This window comes from Dermacentor albipictus, chromosome 2 (genome assembly GCF_038994185.2).
Source record: "Dermacentor albipictus isolate Rhodes 1998 colony chromosome 2, USDA_Dalb.pri_finalv2, whole genome shotgun sequence".
Lineage (NCBI taxonomy): Eukaryota > Metazoa > Arthropoda > Arachnida > Ixodida > Ixodidae > Dermacentor > Dermacentor albipictus.
In genome coordinates, this window is record NC_091822.1 from 24,347,881 (window position 1) to 24,363,386 (window position 15,506).

Here is a 15,506-nt window from a genome sequence, read left to right on the forward strand (position 1 = left end):
ATTCGAAGTAGTGGGAAATGAGCTTGGAGTTGTCCGAAAGCCCAGCCCGACTAACCTCAGCCTCCTCCTACTTGCACTAGAGCTGGAACTGAGCTGAATCTGTTTTGCATCGGAAGGGCATGGTCACGCTGAAAGCCCGAACTCAAACTAAATGCAAGAATGGCATTGGTGGTGGGTAAGGCAACTGACCACTCTTTCCTTGAAATTTTTTCAGCATGAAAACTTTGTGAATATAAAGAAAGCAAGATCCACGACAACTTCCACCTGGCTCAGCAGACAAGCAGTGAGGACACCTTGTGATAGAAAAGAAAGAACTTGAGAAATCTGCGAAAACCACTAAGATTGAAGAATGGGTGCTGCACTTATTGAAAACTTGACTCAAACTCACTTTGGAGGGCAAGGCTTCCACACTTCTGTGACCTCAATTTCGGCAATTATGCCTGGCTGCTGCTTCTGTTACCATAACCCAATTCACTGCGTCATGTTATAAGATGGGTCACAAAGATCTTAAAATGAAGCCAGCCATGGATCTCTTCTATGAATGGGGCAGCAAATGACAACCGAGATGAACTCAATAAATAACTTTATGCTAACACATCCTATTGTTCCATATCGGACTTGTTTTAGAGAACTAAGGAAACAAGATCTAGGAGACTTGCACTTGTTGCCAAGAGACTAACGTCTTGCCCCAGCAGCAAGTGCTAGAAGCGAACAAAAATCCAGTGCTGCTGTATACCTAATGTGGGAGATGCTTGAGATGAACAGTTTCCTGCTTTTACATAAGATTTCCGACACCTAATGTGCAATCTTTTCTTGCAACCAAATAAATTGCTGTCTGACGCATCCTTCCATTATTGTCGGGGCTTTGGCTATGAGGCTGCCTGTGGGGCCACCTGTGGTGCTAGGACGGGCTTTCATGATCGGGCCTGTGTCTGTGTTTACAGCACTAATTACACCTCAGCTACTACAATTTCAAAGTCCAAGGGTTTCAGATGGTGCATTACAGGGCCACGTGGGCGTGATGCATTGCCTAGATGGTGCGGCAGAGACCCTGGTCAACAGCGCTCTCCATGCCATGCTTATTGGTTTGGGCAGTACAAAATCTGAGGCCCTGCTAGGGAACGCAAGGCGCCCGCGCTATGTCTACTTGTCCGAGTGGTGGTGTGGCGAAAATTTTGGAGAATTTCGTGAATGGGAGGCTTTGTATAGCATGCCTTACCACCACCAAAAGAGCAAAGCATTCTGGGCCAAATGCGTGCACTGCACACAAGAAGTTTTGGACAAAGTTTCGCTGCACTGCCACACTCAAGCATGTATCGCTCAAGTCATACGTCAAGCTGCAATGGCAGGTTGCTGTTCACTTAATGTGCATCAACACAGAACTAACAACAATGTAATAAAGTAATAAAACTATTAAAGAATAAATAAGCTGCAATAGCATTACCGAGACTCAATCTGAGCAGTTTTTCTGCTATGTGTCGTTGCTGGCTGCTGTTGAACTACTGGACACAGACATGCTTATGCGGCGACTTCCAGGCAGTTTCCATCAATAAATTGCACGATTGTGTCTCCCTAGCCTTGGCATTGAGACGCAGACCATCGAGAGGGAACGATGCAGCCACAACTGTTCCGTTTGTTTGTTATCAAGAATAAGCCCTACATTATGTTCCTTGTTGACAATCATTCCATATGATCAGCACTCAAGCAACATGGCAACATGTTTAATTATTGGATGCTCCCATATTTTGATTCTCTGCTCACCAAAGTTGTTGCCTTAAAACACTTTTGGACGAGTCTGTCCAAAACACTGTACGTTCAAGCCCACTGCCTCCGACCAATGGAATGTTACAGAAAATCGCATTGTTTAACACAATATGGGAATTGCGTATGTAAATATCATGTGCCCAATATTTGCAATCTGCTAAACCTCAGCATTTTTTACCTTCAATTCAAGTTCTAGCTTAAAATGTTTCTTAACTATGTGTCCACAGATGATTCTTATTGCCTTTGGACATGACATGATTTTCATTATGTATTCATGTCTTTCTTTCCTTTCTTTTTTTGTAATGCACTGTTTTATTTTATTCTTAGATGAACTTCATTAAGTGAATAGTGGTTCTCTTCTGTATGCCAAGCACAACATTTCAAGCCTTGAGGCTCTGGCTGGCCCAATATCTGCATTGTTGTATTAATTGAAAATAAAGAGGCATGTACACATGTTTATGTATGTATTCATTTGTTTACCAGCAACATATAACTCAACAACAGATCTTTAAACACTTTTTATTTACAGCCCTCTAGCTTCGTTCTGTAGCTGCTGGCTGTTTGTACAACTAGTAGACCAGTCGATCTTGTTTCGCTTATCCTTTCAGCAACATGTTCTGTAGTAGTTTCTACTGCTTTATGACCCTTCCTTTAATTACCTGTGCCAATTCGCCATCAAAAATTCTGTCCGTGCACAGTTATTAAATAAATGCACAAAAAAAACCACACTGCTACCTTAGGTTTTAGAGACTAAATGGAATTTGCGCGCGAGCTTTTTGTACAATTAAGCGAAGCACGGGATTCATTTTCGATGAGATGAGACATAGTGTGCTGTCAGTTAATGAAGTTGCCTTTTCTGCTAGTAAACACCCAAATAAAGTAAGAAATTCAGCCTGAACACAAACAAAGCCAGAACTGGCTTCATGAGACTGGCTGTACAGCCCAATGACAGCGTAACTTAATGCAGAGAGCTGCGACTTGTATACTATCCAGCCAATTTCTTCGCTCACCACCAGGTCACAGTACTGCGCATTAAATACTCCAGCCCATGAGGCACATCGCACAGCCATTTGGAAGTAAAACTTAACTAATTTCATTTTACTATACCTTAATTTTGTTTAAACTTAACATATGACAGATAGTACATCCCTAATGATGCTGAGGAGCAAGTGATCTGAGTTGAAGCAGTAGTAACAGAACCATTCGCTGCCATGTGGCCGGGCAGTGACAAAATGCTACTCCGTGGATGCCTTTAAGATTTGCTGAACAGGTTCTGTAGACATCCCTTGCACGATTGTTCAGCCACACCTTGTGAACATCTGTACCGTGGCATGCTTGGTACGCCACAGGGGCATTTCAAAGCAGCGCTCACTACAAACGATATTATGGTCCATGACATTGTCTTACTATTATGTAAGTGTGCTAATTACTGAACCACATCATCCAAATCTTTAGGGACGTGCATATATCAGAAACTTTTGAATAATGAATAGAATAGTGTCCTGTTCCATTCAGCCTTTGGATTTAAAATCATTATCTGAAAAGACGAATATTTTTTCAATAGTTTTATAATTTTTCAGAACATCAACTGTGATGATGATACTGCAACATTTCTTGGGTTGTTTTTTGTCATTTTATTGCAGCTGTACATTTTTGTATAAATCAGTCAATTGTTCATGCACATTACTATTGTATGAACTGTTCTAATTTTGGTCTGTAATATGCCTCGCCCATCTGTAATGTGCGAACAATGGGGGTAAATAAATTAACACGTAAATAAATTGTACATGGCAACTTAAGTAGTGGAGCAGGCTGCATCGCTCAGGGAGCCAGACCTTTTAAGGGCTACACAGCAATCATTTGTTCTTTCCGTAGAGCCCTGTGTGTGCAAACAAAGTGGTTCCTCTTGCTAAATTTGTGTTTGTGATAATCAATGCTTCATAAAGCACAATGTAATGACAAAAACTTGCTAACATTATGAATACTAGGATGTGAAGATTCCTTTTTAATTATTGTGAAAATGGCTGTTCATTATTCGAAAACTATTCAATATTCGATTAAATTTGACTCACTTGTGGCCCTATTCGATTCAGCATAAAAATTTACTATGTTCGCACACCCAAAAAATCGTGTCACATAATTAAACTCTCACGATGTGTCCTTTTTCTTTGAATATAATAGCTTCCGTTCAGAATATGCTTGACCCAATCTTCTAGTTTTGAGTTGCTCTTCCCATTTTTCATCGTACTATTGCAAACTTAAAAATTTTGTTGAGGCTTGAGTACCGTACTCTCCTTGCTTAAATGCATGTGCTGTTATTGGGCCCTAGAGTCTCACTTGCACACACTGCTGCAGTAGCTCTTACAGAGCTGTAGCATGTAACAATAAATAAATAAATAAATAAATAAATAAATAAATAAATAAATAAATAAATAAATAAATAAACAAACAAATATTCGGAGAATGCACTGTTACATGAAGAACTGAATTACCTACCACTGAACTCATGCAGTTGTTGAAAACATCGTAGTCATCAAATCAAAATAGAAGTACTGAATTCTTATCTGAGATCTGGAATATTCGCACATCTACAAATGAGAAAGTTGAAGCAAACAAAACTTACGCCTGTACATAATGCTACTACTATGACACTGTATAAGAAAATAATGGGCTGCCTATTATGCAAGAGTAAGACCAGGTATTTTAGTTGCACAAAGAATATCAAGAATAAGTAATGGGAGCACAATCATGTGCAGTTACACAATACAAACTGACAGAAAGACAACAGAGCCTTCTGCCAACCAAACATGGGAAAATTTCACCTCTTGCTTATCTAATAAGTTTGTAGCTGGAACAGCAATGAGTAAAAATGGTAGCAAACCTCGAGCAGTCGCCGCTCATAGTTGATGATGGTGTCGGCCAGGACAGAGTTTGCCAAGGTGGGTGGGCCATCCCGCAGGTGGCTTGAAACATGCTCGATCAGCTCCCTGTAGCTGCCCAGCACCTGCACGAGGGGAAAGGGTTGGCTGTCAGATGTTCTCCGATCGAGAGTACTACTCTGCCCTCCTTGACATCTGGCAGTACTCAATAACTTGGGCCCCACGACAGAAGAGCCAAGGGTGCCTTGTCTTTTTACGACATAAAATCCCGAAAACTTTCCAAGTAAACCACCAACAGATATTCTACGAATACCCCAGCCAGGCTTTTTCTTAGATGTCATTAGGACATTCGTTGTACCGTGAATCACTGGCACAGGACATAATCTGAATTTAACTTAACAATACTGTCGCAGCCTAGTAAGAGACGGGAAAGCCGGTGTAGAGGACGTATAAAGGCACTTTATTAGAGCAGTCAACACGACGTTGTCGTCTCTGTTTTTCTACCCGTGCGCTACATCAGTGTCGTTTTCATCGCCTGGCACATACCCACGGCGACCATATAGGATGTGGCATTTGCCCCTCCTTTGGAAAAAAAAAAAAAGGTATCGTTCCTATACACCAACCTCCGAAGGCAGTGCACAGACGGTGCAAAGTTGAGGTCATGAGGAAAAGTATGGCTTTATACGAAGCACGTGCACAACCTCAGGCAGATGCTGCCGCGTTTGGGGCAGTTATGACTGTCGGGAACAACTTCATAATTCACATCACTGATGCGGAGCAGAACTGCAAACAGCCCGAAGTATCTTCGCTGGAGCTTCTCAGACATCCCCCATCGACGAATAGGAGTCCAGACCAACACCTGGTCACCAACGTTGTATGTGACGGGTCTATGCCTAAGATTGTTGTGTCTGGCATTGTATTCCCGTTCTTCGATTCGCAAACGCACAAGCTGCCTGGCTTCCTCTACGCGTTGCGTAAGCTCCTCGGCACGAGTCTCGTCATCACCGCGCTCGTGTGGCAGCATTGTGTCCAACATTGCTGTCACTTCGCGTCCGTAAGCGAGGTTGAAAGGTGACAGGTGTGTTGTCTCTCGACGAGCCGTGTTATATGCAGATGTAACATATGGTAAAATCTCGTCCCAGTTCTTGTGGTCGACGTCGATGTACTTACTCATCATGTCTGCCAGAGTCTTATTCCCATGGCACCAGAGTCCCATGGCACCAGTGGTGGCTTCTGCTGCTGATATCGTTCAGAAGGAAGTTCTTGGGAGAGTATGGTGCAGTGATTAATGTTTGTGACCTCGCCGTTACATTTTCTACGAGCTCAGGTGACGTTGACCCTGTTGAACACCAGCGACCTCGCATACGTATCACCGCCGCTGCCGGCACGCTTCTGCTGCGAAGCTGTTCCCTCGTACCGGTAATCTGCGACAACTTGAACACCGGGACTGGCATCGCTGAACACATTGATGCACTGGTACTGAGTCAAGGGGTTTCCACAGCCAGGGCCGTAATTAACATACATGACGGACATGCTGAACTCCTGCTGACGAATTTTACCAGGGAACGCGACACAGTGTTAAAGGCACGGCTGTTGCTTACTTCGACGAATTTACCTCAATACAGGACTGCCTCTCAGTGGAGCACGCGACATCCACCGTGGCTATGCCTGCCCCTGTGGTTGATATCAGTCCCACCTTACCGCCCGTCTAACGTAACAGCCTTCTTGAGCTCATCGATGAGTTTAAGAGCTGCTTCTCGTCCACGTCACGAGTCAGCCAGACGCCGCTCACTAAGCACCGTATTGTCACCGAAGCCGACGCCAGACCGATTCGGCAGAATCCTTATCGTGTAGCACCAAAAGAGCACGAGGCAATACAAACGCAAGTGAAGATGATGCTTGAGGACGGGGTTATTCGGCCATCTAAGAGTCCTTGGGCATCGCCTGTCGTATTGGTGAAAAAGAAGGACGGTAGCCTGTGCTTCTGTGTCAACAATTGAAAACTAACAGATCACAAAGAAAGACGTTTATCCACTACTGCGTATTGTATATTTACTGGACAGTCTACGAAATGCACATTACTTTTCATAGATGAACTTGAAAAGCGGCTACTGGTAAATAGAAATTGATGAGAGAGACCGTGAGAAGACCGCTTTTTTAACGCCCGACAGACATTATGAATTTCAGGTGCTTCCCTTCAGTTTGTGTTCTGCGCCAGCAACGTTTCAACGACTAATGGGCGCGGTACTCTCAGGCCTCAAATGGCAAACCTGCCTGGTGTACCTTCACGACGTGATTGTTTTCTCCGTCACCTTCGAGGAACACTTACGGAGACTAACGACTGTCTTTGAAGCAATATGCTCTGCTGGTCTAACTTTAAAACCTGTAAAGTGCCATTTTGGTTTTGAAAAACTTCTCGGTCACGTTGTTAGTTGTGAAGGTGTCCAACCTGACCCTGATAAAATGTCTTCCGTTGCTAATTTCCCAATGCCATCAGATAAAAAGGCCGTGCGACGTTTTCTGGACCTTTGTGCCTACTACTGATGGTCTATTGCGGAATTTTCACGCATTGCCTGGCACACACCCGCGGCGACCATATAGGATGTGGCAATATGTCTTAACATTTAGAATGTGAACACTTAAACTGTTGGTTTATGGCACCCTGTGGCTTTCCAAGCTTGTAATGTGTCAAGCACAGTCACTGTAAGAGTTCCAGTGCCTTAGTGTAACCACAGTGTAAGAATGTGAGAGGTGTGTGAACAGGCCTCCAAACGAGAGCAAATACTCGCCAATGTTGCGTGCTTTCTGCTACAGATGGTACGGAAAGTGGGGGCCAATCATTATGGTCCCTCTGGATTGGCGTATATATTTTTAGGAGAAAGTGCACAAGCAAACTAACTTGTAAAATGCATTCTTCTTTTAAAAAAGCTGGTTGTGGACTGTTTGTGCTGAGCAAGGCGTTTTTGCAACTGATATGGGTGCACATTAATGGGCATCATAACATATTCCCCATGGTAAATCAGTGACCAAATTTAGCAGTCGGTACCAAATTAGATTAGACCCTGATAACAAGTGGCTAATGAAGCTCGAAGCTGTAATTTAAACTAGCCAAATACCTAGGCAAGCCCATTCAACTGTCCCACGCATTTTAACACAAATCAATGTAGCACACAGATGGGGACGGTGTCACTCGTTCGACTTTGTGACGCTGCGTGACGACAAGCGGAAAGCACTCGGTGCGAATGTTTGTATGGCGGCGTCTATTTACAAAGATTGGAACTGCCAAATCCACCGACCTTTCATAGTTTTTGTATTCAATATAACAGTTTTTGCAAATTAATTCAAAGGTGTGGCATTAGGGTCACTAGGGGAATTTTAATATTGTGCGGGCATCACGCCTATGCTCTATGCTGTGGATTTGAGCACCTCCGAGCTGGGAACATTGATGTGGTAATGTTGTAAGAGGCATCTGTTTTTTTTTGGCTGTAAGTGGCTGCTTGAATGCCTTTCCCTAGCCGAGCTAACATGTGTTTTCATTTTCGCTAGACAGTATCGTGATACGACCTTTTGAATCAAGGTTACTCATGTATGTTCTAGGAAAATAAGCCTTGATGTGATGCCATAAAACCACAACTGTGCTTCCAGCTGGCAATTCAGACGATTGTTTTAAGAGAACATATGCTAGAACAAGGGCTTTTATGGTGGCTATCTATACAGATTCACCCGGCATGTGAAAAACAGATCTAGAAAGTTTCAAAATGTGCAGAAAAATATTACGGCAGAAATCACTGTTGATGAGTACCTGATTAAATGCAAAGAATTTCTGTGCCCTGCATGTGGCACAAAGACCGAACAAACTAATGTCTTCTCAGTGAAACGCTCGCTTGAGGATGGCCACATGCATGGGCCACAACACCCTGATGACGTACGACGAGAACCAGAGGTGGCCACGGATGCTACGTGCTGCCCCAAATTTGTCTTCAACAAAGTGCTTTTGAAAGTATGCATCTGCGTCCTGCAAGTGGCGGTCCTCCAAACGGTGCCGCTTGGTCTTGGTGGCCTGTTCTACGGTTGCTCGCTTGGCGTGCTGCTGTTCTTTAGCCGCACGGCACTTCTCTTGTTGCTCAAGCTCCGTGGTAGCGCATATCACGACGGCCAGTCGCTTTGCCTTCTGTTGTGCCTCTTCGATACGCATCACATACATCTGTGGTATTTCTCCTCTCTTGCTTGATACTTTCAACCATTTTGTATCTCCAAGTAGAGGCCTACACATAGAATAGCACAGCTAGCGCATCTGAGCCTTGCTTATTTACGGTGCGCACGTTTGTATCGGTGAGAGCAGGAAGTGCCAAGTGTGCGAGCAGGCACATGGCGACTCCGTGTGCATCGGCGACTCCTTGGACAGCCTCGCGTTTGACCTTGGCTTTGACTAAGTACAGAAATGCTTCCCATTAAAAAAAAAAGCCTTTTAACAATATGATGAACATACGAAACAATAAAGTTATGCATTTTATGAGTATGTATTATTCCTTGCTTTCCCGTAAGCACTGTAATTGCATGAGTTTCTTCATCCATATGTACAATGCTCTAGTAAAGAAAAGTTAAAAAATCTCAGTGCCCTTCCACTCTGTGAAGAAGAATGACGAGCGAAACTGTGTATGTGGGCCCCTTAATGGCGAACTGCACTTCCCCTGCTGGTCGGCCCGGCATTGCACTATCTTCGGGATCGGCTCACATATGGGGAGTGCTTAATGCTTGCTTCACCTCCGCTGCAGGTCGGGACGGTATTGCACTATCTTCGGGATTGGCCCACGTATGGGGAGTGCTTAACGCCTGCTTGACCTCTGCTGCGGGTCGGGCCGGCATTGCACTATCTCCGGGATCATCCCATGTATGGGGAGTGTTTAATGCCTGCTTCACCTCTGCCGCGGGTCGGCCCGGCATTGCACTATCTCCGGGATTGGCCCATGTATAGGGAGTTCTTTGCTTACCACAACGGCATGAAAATTTTCTTGGACAGTAGAGGCATACAGCTTTGCTCCAAAACATTTTCAGCTACCAATTGAAAGCTTTTTCCCAAGCTTCAGCTCTGAAAGGACAATGCTTTTCACACTGCTGAATTCAGCTGATGAAATGACGATGATGAGGGAGGAAACAAAAAAGGAAGGTCGCTCAGCAAACTTGAAAACAAGAAGAATCTCCAACAGGTGAGCCTGAGCAACCTCATTCTATACCATCATCTCAGCTTTTAAATCGCTGCAGTTCGTAGAGTTGCTGTCGGGAACAACGGTTGATGACGCTTGTGAAGGCTGTTAGTCACCTGTATGTTCTCAGTAAATTGGAAGAGATGCTGCGCTTTTCTTCAACTGCATAGAAAATGTTCTTTCAATCAGTTGCTTACTGCTCTTTGGGGCCTTGGAGAGGCATACGCAGCTAGGGAAATTTGTCAGTGAAAAATTCTTAAACAAAGTCACCTGGCATCACAAGCACATAAAACATGTCCATGTACTATGCTGTAATGTCCACTCTTGCACTTACATTTGGGCTCGAAGTTCCTTTACAAACGTTTAACAGAGCGATGAATTGGGCTAGTTGGCGTACGTTCATTGTCATTGCGCTATGTACAGCCCACACTAATGGGAAGAAAATGGACACTGACTGGGAACAAAGACGCAAACTGAGAGAAGGAAGTACAAACTACCCACTGGTTTATTATCACATCAGATCACGTATATAAATGAACACAACAATACATTGTTGCTGCTTGAACAAAGTGAGGGAGGAAATTAACAAATCCTGTCTGGTCACATCCTCACATTACTTGCTTGGTATTTGTTAAGATTTCCCAAGTATGCATGCCTCACGTGCATATGTGGTTTTGGGATCAGTGAGCATGACTGAAGACACGTCCACAAAGTTGTCTTTTTCTTCTACCTCCGTAGCTTCTCAAATTTCTTTTGTCAATTTTTATTTTTCATTAGAGACGACTGTTGTCTTCTGGAAGTTTGGTGTGCATTTGCACATCCTGTAGTGCATGGCGAGATTGCGAGATGTGGCTGCCTGCTGGCACATGTATCGGTGCTCTCTAAACCTAGTATCACTGAGACAATGTCCCACTTGGCCGCCGTAGGCCTTGCCACATGAAAGTGGGATCTTGTATGTAGATTACATTGCATTCACAATCTACAAACTTTTTCGCTTGTATCAAGTCTAATGTCCTCTTAGTGTGCTTTTCATCTGAATTTATATTATTTTCTATTTTATTTTTTATTACCCTGAGGCCCGAAGACATTAAAGAGGGGAGTGGGTTACAGCAAATGGGAAAAGAAACAAATATAAGCAGTTAGGACATCTAAGTACAAAGGCTTCTGATTATACAGTTTTAGCTAGGGTTAACAAACAATGTCATGATAAATTGGTTGCAAATTAACATAGCAATGCGGTCCATACAAAAGTACTTTGGTTACAACCATACAGTAAAGAACAAAAAAAAAAACTGCTTCAATTAGACAATGTTAGCTAGAACTGCTCAAAATCATTGGTTATCAAATGGATATGACTTCACCAGGAACATGGTTCCATTCCATCGATGACAGCAGGAAAAATGACTTCAAAAAAGTTTCAGTGTTACATGAATCAAGACTAACTTTATAACAGTGGTCGATTTGATGCGATACGTATTGTGGAAAATCAGTGCGGAGTGTTGAATGATGGTATAATTTATGAAGAGACTAAACGTACGATTTTATGTCGAGGAGAAAGCGGGGTAAGTGCAAGGTTGGTTTTCACGGCAGACATACTTGCAGTTCTGTTGTAATTAGTTAAGATGAAACGAACTGAATTATTTTGCATGAGTTCTAATGAATTAATTAGTTTGTCGATGGCAGGATCCCAAACAGCGCATGCATATTCAAGTTTCACACATATAAGGATAGTATAAAGAAGCATTTTTAGGGTTGAAGGGGCAATTGAAAAGTTGCGGCGTAGGTAGCCAAGCATGCGGCTAGCATTGCGGATTACGTAGTCGCTATGATCATTTTAAGATAAATTAACAGAGATATGCCCACCTAGGCATTTACAAGAGAACTAATTCCAAGGGAACATTATTTAGGTAATATGTATGCATGCTATTAGTTAATCGGGATACATGAATCACTTTAAATTTTTTAAATGTTTAGTTCCATTAGCCAATGTTTGCACCAGTTAGCTACACTAATTAGATCAGACTGAAGATGGTTAGCATCCTCTGCATTAGTTATTTCACGATAGATAACTCAATCATCAGCAAATAACTGAATGCTAGATGATAGTGATGACAGGAGGTCATTAATATAAATGAGAAACAAAAGAGGACAGAGTACTGAAGCTTGAGGTACACCAGAAGTTACACTTAGAAGTGGGGAGTTATGGCCGCTTGCAGTTACAAATTGAGAGCGATTAGATAGGAAGCATTCAATCCACTTCAGGATGTTAGTGTCAAGGTTCAGCTCACTTAGTTTATAAAGTAGAAGTTTATGGCAGACTTTATCAAATGGTTTAGCGAAGTCTAAAAAAATGCAATCTGGAAATGACGAACGATCGAGAATACGATGCAATTTGTGTGTAAAGATTCCAAGCTGAATTTTACGTGAAAATGTTTTTCTAAAACCATGCTGAGCTGGTGTGAAAAATGCATTAGATTCCAGGAAGTTAACAAGATGTTTGAAAATTATACGTTTGAGCAATTTACAGCAAGTGCTTGAGAGTGAGATGGGGCAATAATTAGCTCATATTTTTTGTTACCTCATTTACACAGTGGGATCACCTTCCCGATTTTCCATTGGCTAGTTTGAGTAGATGTATCCAGTGACTGCTGAAAAAGTTTTGTTAGTATAACTGAATTAACGGCTTTGGTATATTTAAGAAATTTTGAGTTAATAGAATTGTAATATTCTATCATATTCTATCATTGTTAATTTAGTTAGTAAGCGAATGTTTCCAAGTTTATACGGCCGATAAAAGTACTATCCTTACTTCGTACAGCTATCTACTAATTTGCTATCGCAATAGGTGCGTCACCTTTTGGGCGGAACTGAGAATTTTTTCATTAATAACTTCATGGCACATATTTCAATCTACAAACTGTAGCTAGTGAGTTTGCAAGGCATATTGATTTGGAACGAATTCTGAGGATGGCACTGGTTTCGAGATATGTGCCGTCAAAGTTGCAGTAAGAACGCACTGTTGTTACACTTACTTTTGTAAGAAAACGGGTTTTTTATACTCACTGAAGCACAGAAAGGAACTGGAATGCCAGTCCATTTCGTCGGACACATGACAAAATGGACTGGCAATATCTCGAAACTCGTGGTGTCCTGAGAATTCGTTTGATGTGGATGCCTTGCGAACATGCCGGCTACAATGCGTTGATTGAAATATGTGCCGTAAAATAAGACCATGGTAAAACCCCAAATGAGGCAGTGCAGCTGGGGTGACACGAGTTGGGCCTCTTTTGAAGTCAGAGAAGCGAAGAGAAAAAAAATTATAATAATTGGACAGCCATTCCATTCTGTGAAAATGGATGAAGATGGTATATCTAAATGTACAGCACAGAGATACATAAATATTTTGGTGGTGCTTATTATTTCACGCAAGTTACTATAGCTTTGTGTGAGCGTTTCGTGGCTGCTGGCACCTTGGGATCAGTGTAGCACTGTAGCCTGAACCGTTCGAGCATAAACGAGGGCAGCCAATTGCCATCTGGTCGCAACACGTGCACATAGAAATCGCCAACGATGAGGACTGGAGTTTGATCGTCATCGGCCGGATCGAGCAGCCATCCAAAGTGGCTGATCATAAAGTTCAAGTTGCGTTTGGAGGTTGACAAAAGAAATGCAATTCTACGCTGTAATGATGAGCGGCAACAGCTGTGATTGTGATGACGCTAGTTTCCTCTTGCCAATGAATAAGCTATGGGCGGCAACGGAGCCAACTGTGGAAGGAACGCGTGAGCTGTGGCAGCACTAGCGCCGTTGCGCCAACGAGCGAGTTTTTCGGTTTGTTCACGGACGTGCCATGACTGGTTTTGAAGAAATACTCAGGAACACGGAATGGGCGACCCAACTATCTGTATCTGAAAAGCGTGGACATGGAGGTCGACAAAGTTTGCAACCATGTGAGTCACCAAAAAAAATAATAACAGAAACAAAGATAGCGAATTGGATGGAGAGAATGGAAACAACCTCTATGAATATTTACAAGAACGGGAAGAAAGATATTAGAAGGGAAAATTTGTATGATAGCACAAAGCGCAGCGTCTTGCTATTTGAGGCTCAAGCTTGTTGTCTAAGGACAAAAACATACCGGAGCAAATATTCGGAACTAGATGATACCTGTGTATGCTTCAGCAAAGGTCCGGACACCACTCAGCACATCCTAATTGAATGCGAAGAGATTGAGCCAGCGAGACCAGTACATAATGTACAACTTCCAGAAGAGCTTGAACTTAAATGTGGACGGATGCATCAACCGATCAGCAGTCGATATAAGCAGGAGACGTTTAAAGTATTGGGAGAAAAATAAGAGGGAAGAGATTCATATGACCGGATCCCTTACAGGCATAGGCAGTGGTACAAGGTACATAGGGAAATCTTGAGGAAGAGAAAAAAGTATTGAGAGCTATACAAAAATGCTAGAATGAGAAGCATGCATAACATACCTGATTAGCTCAAGCAGGCTAGCTCCATTTCAAAGGTGATGCCAATAAATGATCATTGTGTCGACCTACGAAAGTAGTCGAAGACATGGGTAGCACTGTATATGAAGATACGGCTAAACGCACAGCCCAAACACGAAAGTGGCCCGCCTCTCAGCAGTGGCTCAGTGGGGCAACACGGAGCGGAGTTGCGGCGCCCCGCTCAACACCGGGGTGTGTAGTTGACGGACTCTGGGCGCGCTCTAACGCTGAGGATGGCTCTGAATACGCCAGCCTCTTTCCTGATTCATGTAACCGGCTTTTGAGCCAACCTTACATACAAATGTTTTTTATCATCACCGCGGCCCCACCTCCTCGCCATACTCCCAAAGAGCAGCTCAACTTTCGCACTTGGCAGTTCATGGCGGGCACGCGCAATCGAGCAGCCGTTCGTGCAAAAAACTCGACTGCTTTAGATGCTGGTAAAGTGTGGTCGTCTTGCCGTTGTTGTGCCGCTGTCGTTGTCGTACCATTGTCCTTCTGCAGCAGTCGTTCAAAACTGACTACAGGAGTTTTGCATAAAGAGCGCGGGGAAAATAATTCCGCAGCAAAAAAAGAGTTGACATTCACTGACTGATTTCAGTATATAGGACTTGACTTTCGCAGACCCCTTCACGCACGCATGCAGAACAGATGAGGTGTGGCCCAGAGAGCATGGCCAGTGACAGAAAGCAAGAAGGAAAGGGTTTACCTTGCCGGCAAGGGTGTCGGGCTTGCCGTCGGCGTAGTACTCGTACGAAGGGAACGTGAACCCCGACGGGTGCAGCTGCAAAGATGCAAAATGGCGCCACACTCATCAACTGCTCGAGAAAGAGCCATCACATCCTGGCATAATGTGTGCACGTTATGTGTCACGTAAATATAAAAGCGAACCATGCAAGGCGTTAAAAATTACGCAGGTCCAATGGACACGTTGGAATGTATGTGAAGTTAACCTTTCATGAAACGGTTAATAAAATCGTATAAATTTGCCCAATTTACTCCTGCGCCTTTGGCATATAATAACAATATTATTGTTCTTGTTGATAAATGCACGAGTATTCCGTTCATGATATATATATATATATATATATATATATATATATATATATATATATATATATATATATATATATATATATATATATATA

The 15,506-nt window shown here is 43.0% G+C and overlaps 1 protein-coding gene across 2 annotated transcripts in view; it reads right to left on the bottom strand.

Moving 5' to 3' along the window:
* The window catches only part of LOC135897922 (endothelin-converting enzyme 2-like), a 152,413-nt gene that overhangs the window by 106,812 nt on the left and 30,095 nt on the right, over positions 1-15,506 (bottom strand). For both annotated transcript variants that reach the window (XM_065426609.2, XM_065426611.2), the window contains exons 2-3: positions 15,068-15,142; positions 4,646-4,768 (exon numbers count right to left, since the gene is read on the bottom strand). In XM_065426609.2, the coding sequence (XP_065282681.1) occupies positions 4,646-4,768; positions 15,068-15,142 (198 nt within the window). The remainder of the gene's footprint in view (positions 1-4,645; positions 4,769-15,067; positions 15,143-15,506) is intronic.